The sequence below is a fragment of the Ammospiza nelsoni genome, chromosome 8 (assembly GCF_027579445.1).
Source record: "Ammospiza nelsoni isolate bAmmNel1 chromosome 8, bAmmNel1.pri, whole genome shotgun sequence".
Classification (NCBI taxonomy): domain Eukaryota; kingdom Metazoa; phylum Chordata; class Aves; order Passeriformes; family Passerellidae; genus Ammospiza; species Ammospiza nelsoni.
The window spans coordinates 13,659,828-13,680,215 of record NC_080640.1 but is presented as its reverse complement, the minus strand read 5'-3'; the positions used below and the strand labels follow the sequence as shown (position 1 = coordinate 13,680,215).

The 20,388-nt window shown below is 59.4% G+C and overlaps 1 protein-coding gene across 2 annotated transcripts in view; it reads left to right on the top strand.

The window, feature by feature from the left end:
• The first annotated feature begins 317 nt into the window (after window positions 1–317).
• Window positions 318–20,388, top strand: part of KCNIP2 (potassium voltage-gated channel interacting protein 2) — a 43,604-nt gene continuing 23,533 nt past the window's right edge. Inside the window, exon 1 of one of the 2 annotated variants that reach the window (XM_059476557.1) lies at window positions 318–469. In XM_059476557.1, the coding sequence (XP_059332540.1) occupies window positions 397–469 (73 nt within the window). In that variant the 5' untranslated portion in view covers window positions 318–396. The remainder of the gene's footprint in view (window positions 470–20,388) is intronic. The other variant, XM_059476556.1, reaches the window with a different exon arrangement.

The window sequence follows — 20,388 nt, the reverse complement described above, 5'->3', positions numbered from 1 at the left end:
AGCACCTCGGCGCGGTGCGGACCAGCTCCCTCCCTGCCCGCCTCTTCCCGGGAGCGCCCCCGCTCTCCGCCCCCAGCCCGTGCCTCAGTTTCCCCGCGGCGGCGGGGCCGGGCTGGCGGTTCCCGGGAAGAGGCGGGGAAGGACGAGAGGGAGGGGGCGGCGGTGCCCAGCCCCGGCGGCGGCGGCGGGGACCGGGGCGGCTGCGCGCTCCTGCTGCCGAGCCGAGCCGTGCCGAGCCGAGGCGAGCTCCCGGCACCGCCGGCCCCTTGGCGCTGCCGCGCTGAGCGGCGCTGAGCGGCGGGGCGGGGGGAGGCGGCGGCCGCGGGCAGCCCCTGCCCGCCGGCGCAGCCCTTGCGCCCCGTCGCCGTTCCCCCCGCCGCTCGGCGGGGCGGGAAGATGCGGAGCAAGGGCAGGAAGGAGAGCCTGTCCGACTCTCGCGACCTGGACGGCTCCTACGACCAGCTGACGGGTGAGTGCCGCCGCCGGGGAAGGTGCAGCAGCCACTCGGACACGGCGCGGGGCGGTCCCGGGCAGCCGCTTCCAGCCCCGCTCCCAGCCCGCTCCCTGCCCCGCTTCCAGCCCTGCTCCCTGCCCGCTTCCAGCCCCGCTCCCTGCCCGCTCCCTGCCCGCTTCCAGCCCCGCTCCCAGCCCGCTCCCTGCCCCGCTTCCAGCCCTGCTCCCTGCCCCGCTCCCTGCCCCGCTTCCAGCCCCGCTCCCAGCCCTGCTCCCTGCCCCGCTTCCAGCTCTGCTCCCTGCCCGCTTCCAGCCCCGCTCCCTGCCCGCTCCCTGCCCCGCTTCCAGCCCTGCTCCCTGCCCCGCTCCCTGCCCCGCTTCCAGCCCCGCTCCCAGCCCGCTCCCTGCCCGCTCCCAGCCCGCTCCCTGCCCGCTCCCTGCTCGCTCCGCTTCGCCGCACGCCTTGCTCGGGAGAAGGGGAACGGCCGCGACCCCGGCACTGGAGCAGGGGATCAGTCCCTACCCCCAGGGGAAGGTGCTCCAGGGCGATAGGGCTGGTCCCAGCCTGCAGGGGCTGTCCCGAGGCAAGGAAAAGGCCCCGGGCGGGGGGTGGAATGCTTGGACCGCTTTTGGCCGCCCCCAGGTTCACACTCCCGCACTGTTACGCCCAAGCCCATCGGGACGCCAGGGTCTGGCGCTGGGCTCTCTCTGCGCCCTGGGGTGGCACAGCAGCATCCCGGCAGCAGGTTCCCCAGGGAGGACAGGCTCACTTCACTCAGAAAACCACAGCAGCACCACGGTGCCTTCACCATCACCCGGTGTCCCCTGGAGCACCCCTTGAGATGTCCTGCCCCTGGATGGGATAGCTGTGGGACTGAGAGGATTAAGACAACCCATTTGTAACCCTATTGTATTCCCCTTCACCCGCTGCCCGGTGAGGGAATTGCCGAGCATCCCACATCCCACAACATCTGTCCCTCCGTCACACCTCATCCTCCACTGTCCGATAGGGAAGCAGCTGGGCTGGAGCTCACAACACCCCTCCTTCCCCACGTGCTCTCCGCAGATCAGGCCAAATCCTGTCCTCTTTCAGGCCTCTGTTGCAGCTGTGAAATGGGGCAGCAGTTCCCTGCTGCCTCCTGGGACCCCAATGGAGCTGAACCTTTCCTTGGCCAGTGGGATTCGGTGTCCTTGTGCCGCAGGGAGTGTTGTGTGGGCACAGGCAGCTTCCCTGAGTCCTGGTGATGCTTTTCCTGCCGAAGTCTGGAAGGGGTGGATTTCAGGATTTGCTCTAGGATTTCAAATAGGTGGTGGTAGCAGAGCAGGACCTCTGCTCTGCTTTCCTGAACAGCCCCACACATGGGAAATGCTGCTTACTGTCTGCCCAAACGTGCTGCAGGGAAGATATTTTTGAGCTGTGTAGGAACTTGGAACCCACACACAACTTTGGGTTTCTCCGGTAACTTTAAAATGTCCATATGGATTTAAATCAAATCAAAGTTAAAAATAAATTCCAGTCTCTCCAAGACTGAGACCTTTTATGCTGGGGCTTTCCTCTGAGCCAGCTGTGCAGCAAACATGAATGGAGAGGAGCTGTACCACCATGCAAGTCCCTGCCCACAGGGATGGGGCATTGGGGAACAAGGGTGGAAATATCTGCCCCATTTCCCAGAGTGGGAAACAGGCCCTGTAGGGCATGTCACTCATGTCCCATCTCTGTCAAGCCAGGGCAGAGCCTGCAGTAGCACTGTGGAGGAGAGGGAGCTAGTTCCAGATTTCCCCTGAGTTGGCTGAATGCACTGAAGCTGACCTCCCCTATGCAGGGAAGGCTTCCTTCTCCCAGAAAGTGTGGAAGTGATGCAGGCAGGAAGGGGATGCAACCTTAACTCTAGGGAGGGTTTACTAGCTTGGCCCCATGCCTTCTAACCTGGTCTTGGCTCTCCTGATATCCTGGAGATGTGGTGAGGAACTGGCACCTCCCCAGGGCTGTAGCAATGCCCTGGGGTGAAGCTGGCAGTGCCTGTGTGGGCTCTATCTGCACACAGGAGGGTTGCTGCTGGCACCTGCTGTTTGGCAGCTCAGCTCTGCTTGGGGTCAAGCATGAGCAGTTTGGGGTGTTCCTGCAGCTTTGGAGACCCCCATCCACCAGGATGTGTCAGAGTTTAGAGGAATCTGCCATGCAAGAGCTGTTAACCAAGAGATGATTTGGTGTCAGGCGAGGTGGCAGCCCCACAGCAGCTCCAGGGTGTACAGGGAGAGCAGTCAGTCCTGCTGCCTCCCATCACTGCCCAAAATCACGGGTGAGAGCAATGTGATTCCCACCTGTGCATGCCCACAGAAGGGTTAGCACACCCACTTAGAGAAGGAGAGGGGCTGAGCAGGAAGCAGGACCCCCATCTGTGCTCAGGGTAGACACACTCCACGATGTCCACTCATTTTTAAATTTAAAAAGCTGTTGAGAATGAGGGTGCAGTGACAGTCCCCACCCCCTGCAGCATCTCCAGAGATGCCCAGCTGCCCTGGCTGTGTGGGCACGTGGATGTGTGTGTGAGAGGCCCGAGTGAATGAGGACTGCCTGTGTGTGAGCAGTGGGGAGAGCAGCAGTGTGTTTCCTTGTGCAGGGGAACACAGAGGGGCTGCGCTGGGTGAGCCAGGGTGGAGCCAGCCTGTGCTGACCCTGTGTGGGGCAGGAAGCAGCAGTGCCTGCCTGGCTGCTGAGCCTGAGGCTGGGCACCCACCTGGTGCTGAGGAGGGAAGTGTTTAGGTAACACACCAGGAAATTAAACTGGTCCATTTCTGGATATTTAGATGACGCTAGCGAGAAATAAAAGCCATCCATAAATTACATTATTCCTCCTGCCTCTAATGGCATGAGCAATTAGAGTGCAAGCAGTGCCCAGAGCCAGTGTCTCAGGACTGCTGTGGCCATGGCTCTCCATGCAGGAGAAATGGGAATCCAGAGCCACTTTGTCCCAAGAAATTCAGGTGCCACATCCCTGACCCTGAATGCCGGCAGTGTGAGAGGTGAGTGAGCTTGGAGAAGGGTTTCCCTCCCGCCTGATGCTCCACAGGGATGTGTGGGTGTCACAGCTGCCCCAGCTTCAGATCTGGAACAAGGGTGGGTGGCCTGGAACTTGTCTTACCCCATGGGACAAACCCCTCCCAGCCATGCTGTATCCCATGAGTGGGACAGCATGTGTGCCAGCACAGGGTCCATATCCAGGCTGCCTGGGGTGGGGCTTTGCCTTTTGGAAAAATGAGGAATTTATCTCCAGGGCTGTTGGGTCCCCGAAAAAGGGTTAGGAGGCTCACTTTTCACCCTTGCTTTTTCACCCCTGCTTTTTTCCTCCAATTGTCATGATCTGGGGACTCGAGCAGCCGCTTTCCTCCACCCCAAAGGCAGCCGCAGCGTTTGCAGGGTTGAGCAATTGCTGTAGAGATCATCTGCAGAGCTTTGGGATGCTCCTGTCTCCAGAGGCACAGCTGATGGATGGGGACTCCCCAGCTCCTAGCACTTCTAGCAGCCCACCCTGTGAGATGGAAGCCCTAGGCAGCAGCGTAGCAGCAGCACAGCATCTGCCTGAGCTCTCCTCCCCACCTCGAGGGAGGGTGTTTCAGAGGTATTTCTCCTCATGGCAGTAAGAAAGGAGAGGTGGGGCCAAGCTGTCCCCCACAGACACATCAGAGGGAGAACAGGCCGCCAGATTGGTGGGAGGACAATGGGAGCAGGGTTCCAGTCCCTGCCATGGGATAAAGCTGAGGAGCTGTGTCCTGGCAGTGCTGCAGGAGGGCCCCAGGTGATGGGCAGAGCCAGGGCTGTGCCCGGGGCTTGTTCTGCTGCTGGCAAACCCAGCAGCTCGTCGTGTCTGCTCACAGCCCCTGATCAGCCAGCTGGGGAAACATGTCCACCAGCTTGCCATGGCGTAGGACTTCATCTGCATGGGGCATAATTTATTTCCCAGAGTGTGGAGGAGGTGTCAGTGGTAGCCTGTCCCAAATAATAGTGTGTGTAGGGGGAAGCACTGGGATCTGCAGCTGGAAGATAGAGTGACAGGATCATTGGGTGGTAGGCAGGGGCTGGCCAGGAGCTCAGCTGCAAGTGTGCATGGCAGGTTGTGTGCTGTGCCTGTGTGCTGGATGGATCCCAAGGAGGGGGACAGGGGTGGAAACTGTGCCCAAAACCAGCTCACCCACGTCCAGAATAAAGGCCCTTCTCTTGCCCAGTTGCTTTCTTGAGAACAGCCCTGCACACAGCCCTGCACAGCTCTGTCCTCATGGGTCTGGCAGGGCCAGCTACCTGCATCCCTCTGGTCACTGTCAAGCATGGATTGTCCCCTCCTAACAGCAGCCCTCAGGAGGGGTGACGGCCACCAGTGTCCTTCCCCTGGGTGTCTGACCCATGGGAACTGTGTTGCCCATCCACCTGCTCCCCTGCTAACCTGCCTCCCCTCCTGCTGCTGCCCCGTGCAACCTCCTCTGCTTGCCGCTCCTGCTCCTGCAGCCTGGCAGTGAGGCCGGGCTGGAAGCCACACTGACCCTCAGGTCCCCGAGCTCCCAAGAGGTTCTCTGTCAGGGTGGGGTGCTGTAGGGCAGGGTCTCCCCTCGTGTGCCAGGTTAGGGGCTCCCGTGGGTCATCTCTGTGCCAAAGCGCCTGCCCTCGGTGGCTGCTGCACCTTCCCGGGGCGATGGGACTGCTGCCTGACTCTGCCTCATCTCTGTCTGCTGTCTCCCTCCTTCTGGCACCTGTACCCTCTTCCTCTTCCCTCTTTGCTGTCCTGGCTTGTCTGCAGCCCTCTGATGCTGCTGACTTCTCTCTTATGGGGTGTTGTGGCATTGCTGAGATCCTGAGGGTACCTGATGGAAGGGATGCTGCTCCCAGCCACACACAGGGCAAGGAGCATGTGAGTGATGCTGCTGGGTGCCACTGCTCACGGGCAGGTTGGATTTTGCAGGTGGAAGGGCTGGAGCTGAGGTTTTGGCAGTCGCTGCTGCATCCCTTCAAGCAAAGGCAGGTTGGAGTCCATGGGGAATTGGTGGCACAGGATTAATTGACAGGATTAATTGACAGGAAGTTGCTGGATTTGGTTGGGCTGGTTAAACAGCTGATTTCTACAGATGCTGATGCATAATTCATGGATTGTTGCAACTTTGGCCAAGGGATACAGCTCCTGCTGCACAGGGCTGGCCAGGCACAGCCTCTTTCACCAAGTCTGTGTCTGGGCAGAGAGTTTTTCCTCACCGTTGGCCATGTCACAACTGGAAAATGTCTCGACTTGGTAGTGCTGTTCTCATACTGTGTGTTGTGCTGGAACCAGTTGCCCTCAGAGCTTTGGGAGCCAGTATACAAGGAGGTTTGGTCCCTGGAGCAGACTCTGGTTTCTCCCAGCTGTACTGGGTCCCTATGTCCCAGCTGGACCTGAGCTTCCTGCATTAACAGCCCGGACGTCAGTGGGTCACCCCAGCCCTGAAGGACAGGAGAGACCCCATTCATGGAGCTGCCTCTGCCTCACTCCTCATTAGTGATGTTTTCATTAGGGGAAGTGGTTTGGTTTTGTTTAAGCCAAATTGCTGTGCTTGCGAGATGATAAATCCATCTGCTGCAAATCGCTCTCCTGCCACCGGATCCCAGCCCTGCTCTCTAATCACGCCGCAGATAAATGAGCCCTCAGTGAAACCAATCTCCTGTCGTGCCTCGCCGGGGGGCTGAGCTGGGTGGTCTGATGCCATGGTGAGGGCTCTGCCTTGAGCTGGGGAATCACAGCCCTTCACTAACACTGCAGAACGCTGAGGGTGGTTATTGCTGAGCAAGTGAGCTGCTGGGGTTGTTGCGAGCGGCTTCTGTGGGAGCAAAGGGGCAGAGGAGCCCCTTTCCGTGGGGCGGGGTCTGTGGATGGGTGCAGGGGTCATGTTCAACCCACTGTCCATGCCAGAGTGCTCTGCTGGCAGCTGGGGCTGGGTGCATGCCGTGCCATGGGGGTGAGTGGCAAGATATGGGGATGAGTGACCCTGGTCCCAGTGATGTTCCCTTTGAGGGCTTGGCAAATGTTCTGTGGCAGCCAGGCTCTGCTGGGCGGGAGGCTCCTACTGGGGTAAGAGTGATATGGGGGATGAGTGATCCCGGTCCCAGTGATGTTCCCTTTGAGGGCTTGGCAAATGTTCTGTGGCAGTCAGGCTCTGCTGGGCGGGAGGCTCTTACTGGGGTCCTCCTGTCCCCGAGCTGCCGTGGCTCTGGCTGCTTCTGGCTTTTAAGTTAACTTGTCTTCCTCTTCAAATGCAAAGGGGTGGCACAGCCCCTGGGGAGCAGTGAGAGTAATTAGCTTGTTTGGAGACAGAGCCCTGCAGGAGGGAGCTGGGGCAGGATACTGCTGCCTTCAACAGGAGTTGGCAGAGATGGGGATGTGGAGGGCTGCCGCCTTCACTGCCTCTGAATCTGGGCTGCCTTGAATGTTTCCCCTGTGGTCCAGACAGGGCTTGTCACCTATGGACCCTGCTGGGCAGGGAAGGCACTCGCTGCCATTCTGTGTCTGTGCCTTGTGTGCCCTCTCCAGCCCCTAAGGCTCAGCTCCATCAGGTTCCAGATTACTCCAGCCCCATTTTGGCAGGAAGTGCTCTGCTTTTGAACCCTTTGGGTTGGAGATCCCTTCTGTTTAGGGAGCTGGCACATCTTCCAACCCCAGGTTGGTGTTGTCATTGATACTGGTGACTCTGGGCAAGAAGGTCAATGTCCCATCCCTGCTGCTCCTGCTCACTCCACCTAGGGACATGGGGGGCCTTGAGAGGTCTGCAGGACATGCAAGCAGGAGCCTCACTCTGAGCATGTGCGATCACCCAATTCCTGCTCCAGCTTCATGCACAGTGAGTGTTTTAGGGGTTGTGCCCTGTGCCAGCAGGGGCACTGCACACCCTGCCTGCAGGCAAACCTGCTCTGCTTAGAGAGCCCTGGGCTGGACCTGGAACGGGCAGATGGCTTTGTCCTGATGGGAGGGAGGTGTGGGGTCTGGCTGCTCACAGAGTCTGTCAGGGACCAGCAGCAGTGCCTGTAGGAAGGCAGGGAACACTCAGAGCCCCAGGGGCTGGCAGTGGAGATGGACAGCTTCACCTGTGGTCCCTCTCTACGAAGCAGGTCAGGGACAATGATGCAGTGACTAACTCAGAGGTGGGGTGGTGGCACAAATCTGCTGCCTTAGCTCTGCCCTGCTGAGAGCTGGATGGATTGGACACTCTGGTCTGTCCTGTTGTCCCCATGAGATACATGCCATGGCTGTGACAGTCCTGCTGGGAAGGGGCTCTGCAGTCTGAAGCAGAGGCAGGCTTCTTGGCAAGATGCTACCTGAGAGACTGGCATGGCCTGTCACTGAGCCTGTGGGGCAGAAAGTGGGACCCTGCTCCTGGCTTCAGGCACTGACCCCAGCAGCAGAGCAGAGATGCACCAAATCCCTTACCTGTCCTCTTCCTGTTACCAACCACGCGACTGGACACCAAAAAGTGCTTTTTAGGGATGGAGTATCATTGGTGATGGTCTGGCCAGGATGAGAGTCACGGGGAAGAGGGGTTTCCTTCACCCACATGGGGAAGCTGTAGCCCTGTGGGATGCAGAGAGGTACCAGAAAACTTTCACACCCATCAGGAGCCTGGTCAGGAGCCAGGGAAGAGCCATCTGTGAGCTTTCACCAGTTCCTGCAGCCCATGCAGTGGTGGGGTGGGATGGGAACTGGCCTGCTCGCTAACGAGATTAGACAGGCGAGCCATTGCTCTGGCCTTTGGTTAATCGTTTCTTCCGAGATTGAATTTTTAAAAATTGCATTGCTTACAGAAAGCCCCTGAATGGGTTTAAAGGCAATAATCCACCCAGCCCTCTGTCCCTGCAGGGCCCCCCTGGGGCTGCTGGGCAGTGGGTTGTTGGAGTCCCCGGTGTGTCTCCACAGGTCTCTGGTGTCCCCAGGAGGTGGCTGGCAGCACTGGCCCTTGACAGCTTCTGATTTATTCCACGAGGGAATATGCATTAATTTTTAATGGTGTGATTTATTGAAGTCTCCAGAGGTGAGGGAGAAGGGACTGGGTCAGATGCCAGGCTCTGTACTGCAGCCCGTGTGGCAGGTCCCTTTGCCTCCACCTCCTGCTGCCTCAAGGGCCATCTGCCCATCCTGCTAGACTCCTGGGGGCATGCTGGATTGGGGTGGCTCAGTGATGTGATACAGCACCCCCAGCCCTGGTTGCACTTGGTTGAGGTCTTGTCTGACCCTGGAGCAGGGAGGGATGCTGCTGGTGCCAGGTTCTGGGGTCGCAGCTCAGGTGGAAAAGGGGTGTGAGAAATGGGGCTTGGGCAGCACAGTAACAGATGTTACAATATGCTGTGGTTACGACTGATCCCAGCATCTCTTGGAGGCATCTCAGCCCTCTCCTGAGCGGTGGGATCTGCCCCTAAGTGCCTCTTTCTTTCCCCTTCACTCTACTTCTAGCAGTTGATCTTCTGAGCCCATCCCCAGCCCTCTGCTGATCATGCTGACCCAAACAAATTTCCCCTGAGCCCGCCCTCCCCGTTTGCTTCCCCTCCATCGTGCAAAGTGAGTCACTCCCGGCACCAGGAATCATTCATGTCATTTCCCCCTTTGCCGCAAAGTCATTAATGCGAGTGGAATAATTTGTTGCATAACGGAGAGGATCAGCGGGAGCGCTGCTGTGGCAAGGAGCTCCTGGCCTTGGCCACCCCTGCCCTGGGAAAGGGCAGCTCCATGGGAGGGATCCTGCTGCTCCCACAGCTGCGCCAGGCTGGCAGCAGTGGGGTCGCATCCCTGAGGCACTTTTCCAAAAGCCATCAAGTCTTGCCTGAATCCCAGCCAGGGGGATGGACCTGTTTGTCACGGCCTTGGTGTCTGCTCAACCTCACACAGATCCTCTGAAAGGGACGTGTTCCAGCTCCCCCACAGTGGCACAGGCAAGAAGTGTCCCCTGCATTGCTCAGGGTGTGTATCGTGGCACTCTTGGTTCTGGCCACATCCCTGCCTGCTACCCACTGCAGCTCCTCTGAGCTCCCCACACTGTGGGTGTCACAAGTGCTTCCCACAGCATCCAAATCTCTACTGACTTCTTGCTCCAGACCTGGGACCCCAAAGTGTCCCAGCAAGGGTGCAGGCAGCTCTGGAACTGCTCCCAGTGAGTTCCCAGCTGGCTGTTTTTGGTGTAAACCCAAGCACAGCTGGCAGACCTTGCAGCCTCCCAGGCAGGGGGCTGCCCAGAGGAGACTCTTGGCACCCACCAGCCAAGGGTGTAGGGGCTGAGAGCCTGTGCTCGAGGGATGCTCGCTGAGATTGTGGTAGATCTGGTGTTCCCCCTGCATACTGAGAGGGAGAAGGGAAGGAACAGTGCTTTAGGTGATAAGAGGCATTGTAGAGACTGCTCCTCCTCCCCAGGGTTAATTTCTTTCTATCCCACGCTTGGCCAGGCATTAATTTAAGGATGCTGTGATGGGAGAGGGAGAGCGTAAGAGGATTGGGCTGAGGGCAGGAGGATTTAACAAAGGAAAGGGATGTGGCTGGGGCTGGGGGCTGCACAGGCTCTGATGGGGCAGGATGGGCAGGGAATGCTGTGCTGTCCTCAGGGCTGGGATGGGCAGGGAATGCTGTGCTCTCCTTAGGACTGAGCCACCCTGATGTGTCCCAGCTGCCACTGTGATGGCACCCATGGTACCCTCCAACAGGGAACACGGGAATGGAGCTTTTCCCCTCCTCAGGGAGAGCTGCTGGTGGCTGGGGAGGGACAGGGCTGTGAGCTGCTTGTGTGCACTGTGGCCGTGCCTCCTGTTCCACCGTCTGTGCTTTGTGTGAGACACCAGGCAAGGTTCAATCCCCAGCCTGGAGTGACCCAGCAGGAGGGCATTGTGCCTGGATAGGGGGACTGGGGGGAAGGAGCAGGCAGAGCCCCTTTGGGTGCCTTATCTTAGTGCCCTTGGCTCAGCTGGGCAGCCAGCCCCTCAGTGCAGGGGCTGCCCTGAAGCAGAAAGGGGAAGAAGGAGATGGTGTTTAATATTTCCAAGTTACTCACTGAAAACCTGCTGTTCCTTGGGACTGGTCATCCCCCAGCATCCCCCAGGAAGGGCTGGGATCAGGGTCATCCCACTGCAGAGTAAGCTGGAGAGAGAGGCTCTTTTGGGACCACATCCATGGAGGCAAAGGAGCCTTTTCTCCTCCTCCATCCCTCACAGACTCCAGAGTCCCACCTCTGCCCTGGACCACAGTGCCAGCACAGGGATGTGGGTCCCAAGGGATTGTGGTGTCCCTCCAGCCCCACACCATCCTGTGCCTCCCTCAGCACTGTTTGTTTCCTCAGCCTGCCCTGCTGTAATTGCAACCTGCTGTCACTCTCTGGGTAATACAACTTCTCTTTTATCATTGTTTAATTAAATACTGGGGAAGTGAGGGGCTGGTGACCCCTTGTTTGCTGGGATGAACAGCCCAGTGGCACTGAGGAGGCCTCCTGGGGCTGGCAGAGGAGCTGGGTGGCGATGGCTGTGCCCTGGCTTGGGCAACAGAGCTGAACATGGGGTACCTGCATGCCCTTGGGAGGGATGAGGTGCTGGCTTTGTTGTTCATGGCACAGGATCTCTGGCACAGATGTTTCCAGGCCAGCCCTGAGGAAGTGCCCTGGGTGTGACCACTGACACCTGTCTATAATTCTCCCCTCAATTTGGAGCCTTGCCCATTACCAGGCTGGGAAGAGTGTGTGGTCAGGTGCCTGCTGCCAGGCCAGCCACCTCTGCCTGCAATGAGCTGGTGCTAATGAGGGTCCCTGGCAGCTGCTGCCAGGTCAGTGGTCTCTGGCAGAGGATCTGCCAGGCTATCCCCATGAGAGCAGACACATGGGCCCTGCTCAGCAGAGCATCCTCGGTTGTGCTGTTGGTCCTCAGTGCAGACGTGGCTCCCTCTGCTCAGTCTCCATCCCTTCCTCATCCCTGAGCTCACCCACATGGGCTGGGGTGGTAGGAGTATTCCCCTGGGCACTGCTCATGCTGCTGTGATGGATCAGGGGGCAGATGTACACCATGTCTGACTGGGAAATGCCCCCACTTGAACAGCCCTGGCTCTTGGGGTCCTGGCTGGGAAACCGTCAGTCTGGAGCTGGAGCGGGTTTAGAGGCACTCCTGGTCTTTGTGGCAGGATGTTGTGGGGAGCTGCGTTTCGTGCTGATGTAGGGGTTGTGTGCAGATGTGGAAGCATGGGATGACCTGCAGGCTCAGGGTAGCTCTCCTCCTGGTGTGCTGCCCATGCTCACAGCCTGTCCCCCTGCCTGCCCGGGATTTGCAGCTCCAGGCTCGATGTGCACAGATCAAAGCCCGGGGCCATCTCTCATCTTGGCTTACCCGGGTCCTGCCTGCCCCAGCCCGGAGTTCCTGCGGGGGAGATTTGGAGGTAATCCCTGCAGACTGGCTAATTACAGAGAACCTCTCACTTCCTGGGAACCACGGCAAATTGTCCCTCGAGCCCTGGCAGCAATGGTACAAATCTTCCACTAATTAGACTTGAAAGTCCTCCCGTGAGCTCAGACACAGGATGGATATTTGATTATTAACATATTTATTTCTGAATCTCTCAGCAGGTCTTGCACTGGAAGCTCGTACTCCCCCTCCATAATTGCCAGGCACATTTATTCCTATCAAGAGTGCCTGGGGGCTCCAGGGAGGGGGTGCTGCTCAGGTCTGTGTGCTCATTTTTGGGATTGTCTCATTAAGGTGTGTAGAAGAAAAGCTGCTGATGCTGAGAAGGTCTTAGGCAGGAGCAAGGCCCCCAGGCTCTGCCCCATGCCTCCCAGCTGGGATGCTCCTGACCCTCCTGCCCAGCTGGAAACCCAGGGATATCTTCACATGTGCTCCCAAGCACAGTGGGCAGGCAGAGGAGGGATGAGGATGGCCCAGTGGTGCAGAGCTGGTGCTGGGCGTCACAGCCCAACACAGAGCTGTGGCCATGGCACCTCCAGGGAGAGCATCCCTCCCTCCAGTGGAGGCAGATAAGCTGCAATGGAAACACTGTCTCTGAAACAACTGAAAATAGCTTTCCTGTCCCCAAAATGTCAGTTTAAAAAGGCAGTATTTGCCCCCCCCCCCGGGTTGGCAGTCACCTGAGCGGGTGGCCTGGAGATGCTGAGTGGGCAGCCCTGCTGCCCCGTGGGGCAGAGAGCAGCAGGGTGGAAGGCTGAGCCATCCCTCAGGGTGCAGGTGGGGAGAGGGTCAATGCTGGCATGGGGGGCCATCAGCCCAGCCATGGGGATGTGCTGTGCCTTGGCTTGGGCTGCAGAAGGGCACAGGTGGGCTGTGGGCTGTTGGAAGGGCAGCACTGACCTCGTGTGTCTGCCCTGCCCTGAGCCCCGCAGGTCCACCCAGCCCCCTCTCCAGGGGCCTCAGGGCAGTGCTGGGGTGTTGTTGGCATGGGGACTCCATGGGCTTGGTGAGGAACCCTGGGTCAGGACCTCAGCCCCATCTCCACACCACTTTGCCCTCCCACCCTGCCTTGTTGCTGTGTCTCCCTGAGCCGAGGGCACGCTCCTCTTTACAGCTCTGCAGTTATTAATAGCAGCAAACACTCCCAGTGCCTTCAAGCCACGTCCATTCTGGGGGAGATTCCTGCCATGTGAAGCATCTTTCCCCTCTGGGCGCCTTATCTCCCCGTCCCAGCTGTGCAGGCTGCGTGTGCGGAGCCCCTGGCTGAGCGGTGGCGCTAACAGCCCGTGTCACTCAGTGTGACAGCGCCTGCCTGGGTGACACAGGAGGTCCCACTCCCGGCCCAAGGCAGCCTGAGCTGCCTGAGCACGTGGGAGCCGAGGTCGTGTCCCAGCCTGTTCCCACTGTGCTTCCTCCCGTCACCCTGCCGAGACAGATCTGTCGGTGGCCAAGCGAGCACTGATTGCGAGGAAATGAGCCGGGTGCCACCTCCAGTTTGCTGGAGCCCAACCTCTGTGTGATTGCACAGAGCTCATTAATCTGCCACCATCTCTGTGGCTTGGTGTGGGGCGGTGAGGGTGGCAAGGCTGCAGAGATGCTGCAGACCATGTCCTCTCTGGAGCAGGCTTGGGAGCAGGGCTGGCATCACCTCTGACCAGGATGAGATTTTTCTCTGCTTCTCAATTCAGGAGACCCTGGTGATGATTGGAATGGGTGCTGGAAAGGGACTGGAGCTAGAAATCCCTGCTGATTTTCATGGGGTGCCATGGGCATGGAGTAAGGTGGGCATCTGAGGGGCAAAGAGATGCTGCTTTGGGATAAGGAGGTGCTGTGTCTGTGCTGTGCCCCACTGTGAGCTGTGCACCCCTGTACAGCAAAGTGCACACTTGTGAGGGCCACGCTCTTTGGAGCCCCTGGGTGCTGTGCTGCCTCACTGCCTGATACACCCTGGGTGCCCCCAACACTGCTGTGCTTTTCAGACACAAAAAGCTCTGAGATGCCCCCCGATGGTCCAGGCGGGTTATGGTTCTACTTGCTCACAGCTGCTGTCTCGATGTGTCAGCCCTATAACCAGGGCTGGGTTCAGCTCCTGGCTCTGCTCCCTTCCCTGTGCTTCTGTTTCCCTGCAGCTCTGGTGCAGTTCTCTGCCCTCCTGTTGCAGGACATGGAGATGCTCGGGGTGCACCCCAGGAGCCGGGCCGGGGTTGATGGAGCCGTTCCCCCTCCTGTTCATGGGGTCAATGAATTATTCATTCCCTGGCAGGCGGGGCGTGTCTGTGGCCGCCTGTGTGATGCCAAGGGGGCCGACATGCCGCCGAGCACAGAGAGCTTTTCTCTGTAAATACCTAAAATATTTAACAGAACTGATGAAAAAAGATTCGGCTTGGGAGCATTCAGTGTCTTAGTGTAATCTGGATGTCTGAGGGCCACCACGAGGATTCTGGGGCTGATGGACACGCCAGGGTGGACCCTGTGGGGCTCTGACTTTCATCTTGGTCTGACGCACACCACCCAAGTTGGTGGTGGAGTTTGTGTCTGTTTGTCTGTCCAGCCACCCATCCGTTGGGTCTTTCATTTTGTCTCTGCCATCAGAGAGGGGGGTGCCCCATCCCTTCCCTGCATTGCAGGGATGCTTTGGCATGTGCCATCCCTAGCTGGTGCCACAGAGCCAGGCTGCTGCCCCTCACCTGCTGCCAGGTGGGCGCTGCCGGGCCAGGAACCAGCCCGGCACAGCGCTGGGCTGGGCTCCTTCCCTGGCAGACAGATCACGTCACATGCATTTTTTAGCAAGATCCACCGGCTGAGAACGAGCTGAGCTGTCACTGCACGTTTGTGATCAAAGCCAGACGTGCCCTGGCAGCCAGGGGAGAGTGGCCCTGCGTGCCATTCCTCTCTGTCTCAGTTTACTGGGCACAGCAGGTTGGGGATCCAGCCGTGTCACAGGTTGCAGGTATGTGCCCCTGCCTTCCTGGATGTGCCAGGATGGCCAGTGCCCTCCTGCCTGCTGAGGTTCAATGACTCCTGACCCGAACAGCCAAGGGTGGGTGCAGTTATGGTGCAGAGCTGTTGATGGAGTTATGCTTCATGCACAGTCCTACATCCCAAAAATTGCACCTTCTGCTGGCAGTCAGAATGAGGTGGGTTTGCTGGCAGCAAAGATTGGGGTACAAAAGGGTTTGTGCTTGTCTTGGGATGTGTTTTGGGCCAGGTTTACAAGTGAGCAAGCAGATGTAAGGGGTGCAGGGAGCTGTGGCCCGCTCTGGATGGAAAAGCACATGGAGCCAGCTGGCTGTGACAATGTAGGGCTGCCCTGCGATGAAGCCTGGGCTGCTGGCAGCTTTTCCTTGGCCTTTGCAAGCTCGTCCTTTCATGGATGCTCTCAGAGCCTTGGCAAGGTAGGAGCTGAGTGCTGGCCCAGTGCATCCCAGGGCCAAGCTGCGTGGCCAAAGGCAGGAGGGGCTCACGGTTAGAGCACGCAGCTCCTCCCAGGCCGTGTGCCCTGTTCCGAGCCTTCCTCCGCCTCCTCGCTGCATCTGCTGCTGCCCCCCGGCCGCCCCGGTGCTGCGGTGGGTGCCTGCGGTGTGCCCCTGCAGCACGGCTGTGTTGTGTGTTTCCCTCTGCAAGCGCAGCAGAGCCCTCGGGCTGCGCTTCGCTGTGACAGCACATCCCATGTCAGACCCGCTGCAAATCCTGACTGCTAATAGCTATGCAAATTACCTCATTAGCTGCTTTATTTATTTTCTCTGGCATCACGTTTTCAGCACTTCCCCCAGGCCTGGAGGCTGCGGTTTCCCCGGGCTGGGAGGAGGCAGGAGCAGAGCAGCAGCACGCAGGGCTGGCTGGGCCGAGCCTTCCTCTGCTGGTGGCAGCGGTGCTGGGATCCCACGGAGCCACCCACCCCGAGGTGGTGTATCTGGAACAGAAACTCATGGCTCCTGAAGTGATCCCTGCTGATGGGATGCCCACCTCCTTCTCCCTCATCGTGTCCTGGCTCTGGGGTGAGTCCTGCTGAGCTCTCCCTCCAGCCAGGATCTGCTCTGCCCCTGCCAAGCAACTGTGGGTCTGGCATGGCTGGGATGTGTATGCCCTCCATCCGAAAAAAAAGTGAGTTTGAATTATTTAGAGAGAGAACAGAGCATTTGTTTAGCTGCTCTGGACCTCAGTGGTGGGCTGAGGCTTGGAACAGGGTCGCAGGATGTCCTGCATCCTTCCAACTCTGATTATCCTTCCTTGGTAATGGAAATTTTCCTCCTTCCCGCCCTGATTGCCCTTCCTCATTACTGGAAATGTGCCTCCCATCCTGACAGCCCTTCCTCGCTGAGAGAAATGTTGGCATCTGCTTTCTGCCAGCCACAGGATGACTCCAGAAAGCTCACAGATGCCCTGGCCAAGTTGGCCCTGGGCTGGGGCCCTTCTCTGCTGTTGTCCCTGAGGGCTGTAGCCCAAGTTGAAATACTTTGAAGCCCAGGCACCATCCAGGCCTGGCACAGGCACAGACAGTCTCTGACCACCAGCCCAGCATGGTGCCCCTTGGTGGTGTGCCTGTCACATCCCTGTGACATGCTGGATGGTCGGCACATCCCTACCCATGCTGAGTGTGCCTGCAAGCTCTGCTCTTTCCTGGCTGCATTTTCTAAGGGTGTTTATGTGCCCACGACATCCATTACAGTGAATCAGGCTTTGCATGGACACCAGGGGACCCACATACCGTTGTGATGACTGGTATAAAGACCTTGATTCAGCCACTCCATGGGCTTGTCAGTGCCATGCTGAGCTGCCTGCAAGCATTATGTCTTCTCCCCATCCCCTTCTGTTTATCTTTTATTTCCTCCCTTCTCTTGACGGCTGTGCTAATGAATATTTCATGGCCGGGAACCAGCGTGAATTCCCCCGGCAGCTCCCTGCGCTCCCTCACCAGGTACAGCCCGAGAGTCGGTGGCTGAGGAAGGATGGATCTGCCAGGAAGCATCTCGGCAGGAGAGGGCCCGGCTAGGGAAGGAAGCGGTGGCTCTGGCGCGGGCAGATGTGCCGTGTCCCCCTCCTCGGCGGTGTTGTCATTGTTCCTTCAGCCTCCGAGGGACTGCCAGGGGACCGCGGTGGCCGCACGTCCGTGGTGGCCGCGCGTCCGTGGTGGCCGCATGGCCTTTACAGTTCCCGTGCGTCCTCTCACACGCGTGCAGGGCCACGCTCCGACACAACAACACGTGTCCTCTGCTGTCCCCCGTGTGCCATCGGCTGCCACCGCCGTCTGAGCGAGCCGTGTCCCCGGCTCACCTCCCGCCGCTCCGCTGCGCTGTGCCGGGGCTCCTCTCAGCGTCGGGCGGCGGCACCGCGGCCACACGGAGCGAGGGACGGGGAGTGTGGGACAGGGAGTGTGGGGCAGGGAGCGTGGGGCACGGAGCGAGGGGCACGGAGCGAGGGGCACGGAGTGTGGGGCAGGGAGCGAGGGGCACTGAGTGTGGGGCAGGGAGTGTGGGGCAGGGAGCGTGGGCAGTCCGTGTCCCCACCCATGACAGGGAGTGTCTCATGGCCTGTGCTGCCCGTCCCGGCTCCTGTGCTTCCAAGCCGGGGTGTCCCAGCACAGCCAGCAGGCCGCCATGGGACTGGGGCAGGGAAGTGCGGGACTGTTGTTCTTCAGTGTCTCTGAATTTGCCCTTTATCCCCTAAGCCAGGCTGGCCCCGGTGCAGGCTCGGCATTAGGAGGTGCGGGCAGTGTCTCTCTTTGCCAGGGTCGAAGCACATGGGGGGACCACGTGCAGGAGCTGGAGGCAGAGCCCGGAGCCACAGCCTTCCTCCTTCCCATCGCTGCAGCTCCAGCAGCGGTGTGCCCCCTCTGGGGGCCCAGCAGATGCTCTGGGGACACAGGCTGACTCTAAGTACCTTTTTGGGAGATAATTTGCTTTGCCCACTGTAGGGAATGGAGCTCACCTGGGGCTGCAGCTTGGGCAGGGCGGGGCAACCACTGCCCTTCTTAATCAGGGACCAGGTCTGAGAGAACCACAGGCTGGGCTGTAGGGCAAGAGGCTGGCAGGATGCACCCTGCAGTGCACCTGCAGTGGGTGGATGTGACCCAGGTGGGGTCTTTAGCAAGAAAAGTTGTGTAAGGGTGCGCTCAATAGCCCCGACTTCTGGCTTGCTTTTGATTTGTGCTGAGTTCCTACTCAGCTTTCCAGGGAGGAACAGGATCAGTGACCAGGGTGGCCAACATCTGCTGATCTGGAGGGGACTGGAGGTCCCCTGTCCTGCATGACCATCACGGCCAGGGGGAACAGGGTTAGGGTTAGGACTTGAATTTCTCACCCACCCGGGACAAACTGGGATGGAGTAACTTTCCCTGGCAGATGGGAACTGGCTGTCACGGAGCTGGATGGTGGGGCTTGGGATGGATCTGCAAACTTTGTGTGCTGCCACGTACTGTGGGCTCTGGCACCCTCCTGTGGCTGTTGTGTCGCCTGTCCTGTGTCCCGCGGGCCTTTGGGATGCTGCAGCTGCCCTGGTCTGGTGTTTGTGCTGGCTGGTCCCCGTAGCACTGGGGACACCGTGCCTTTACAGGATCTGGCCTTGTATCACACAGCTCATGGGACCTGATCACTGCAAGAAACTGTCCCAATGTGTTTGTGTTGTGGGGCTGAGCCAGGAGCAGAGCTCCTGGGTACTGTAGACATGGATGAATTTCCTAAACCTCACACCTGTTCCTGGAAGGTGTCAGGAGTGGGTTGGGCACTGCTGGCTCCCCAGTCTCTAACTTTCAGCTGGGGGCAAGAGGTTCACAGGGATAGATTCAGTCAAGGTGTTGTTGCACTCACAGATTGTCTCTACATCTCTGTCTCTGTGTGCTGAGCTGCCCAATCTGCCTCAGCTGGCCTGGGCTGGCCCCTTCCTCTTGTGAGGTTGGTGTCCCTAGCAGCCCTTCCCTGGCCTGGGGCTTTGTGGATGTATTTTTAAAGGGTTGCATGTCCCTGCTGTGCTGTGTGTTCTGCCTTGTTTAGGATCTCTCCAAACCTGGCTCAGCTGTGCAGTGGCCAATGCAGCATCCCCTGCTGCAGGTCCCCTCCCCTGGGACACTGTCATGCTGTGGTGTGGGGACATTGCTGGCCCCTTTGGCAGGGCCATAGCCTGTGTAAGAGAGGGAGGCTGACAGAGGGGGCTTGGTTTGGAGGGGATGGCCATTCTTTTGGGGAGCAGGAGGTGAGGCTCCCCTTTGCCAACCCCAGTACAGGGTTGGTGGGAAGTGGTGGTGCTCTTTCCCCTTCCCTCTGGACTCCTTCTTGAGGTATTGGTGGGGACTGGACAGTCTGGCTGTTCCTGGCTGTATCATGGCTCCACCCTCTTTTCCATCCCTGAGGGAACAGAAGCTGTAATTTCCATCAGGTCCCTTTTTGTTCACTTCCTTCCCTATTAATAAGAGATGAAATTTATGAGATTATAGAGTCTGGATGGATTCAGAACTGATAGAATCCTGCTGCTGTGGGGTGTGAATGCACTGTAGAGATGGAATACAGCTGGGAAAATGGTCTAGGGGAAGGGATGTTGTCTTGAGGCTGCACAGACCGTCTCAGGCTGGCTCTGGGAGCAGGGAAATCCCACTGCCACCACACTCCAGTCTGTCTGCTGGCTCTGACATACTGTGCAAATCAGCAACTTGCTGCCAGCTGAGCTTTGGAGTGAGCAGCTTGTAGTCTGGGTGGTCTCAGAGTCTGACTCCTCTTCCTCCTACCCTTGCATCCATCCTTGTCTCCTCCCCTGTGTGGAGCCAGCAGGAGTGGATGCTTGAAGATGCAGGACTGCAGGACACTTGCAGTGATGAAGGACGGACGCCCAGGGATGCAGGATGCTCACAACACTTGATTGTGGGAGTGGGTGGCTCCTGCTCAAGGATGCAGGATGCTCTCGGTGCCGGCTTCCCTCCGGAAGGAGCATCCTCGCCTGCTCTTGGAGAGAGGCGGCCCTGGGATGCAGCGGTGCCTCATTGGTCAGCGGGACCTGTGGAGTCTGCGGGTTGCCATACCAACCTGCCTCTGGTTCCCGGCCAGCCGGGGCGTGAAGTGCCGGGTCGAGCCGGTGCCAAGGGGCGGATCAGGAGCCGGGGGCAACCCGAGGCTCTGCCGGCCGGGGAGGCGTCCATCGGCCTCTGCCGGAGGGCTGGCTGGCACCGCCGGGCTCCCCGGCTCCCCGCATCGCCCCGACGCTGCTCCCGCCGCTCTCCGCAACTTTGCGGCCGGCGGGAGGGCACGGCCCGGGGGGCGAACCGGGACATCCCGCTCCCTCTCGGCGGCCGGTTTCGTGAGCTGCAGCCCCGGGAGGGGCCCCGCCGCCCAGCTCCGTGTCCCGCTGCCCGCCCGCACCGGAGCATCCCCGCGCAAAAGTTGCCGCTGCCCTCCCGCTGCCGGGAGCGGGGCCGGCGGTGCCGCGCTGCCGCTGCCCGCCCCGCAGCGACGCCGATGCCCGCAGGCTCGCTCCGGGCACAGCGGCTCGGGGCTGCCCCGGGCATCGCCCGCTGCTCG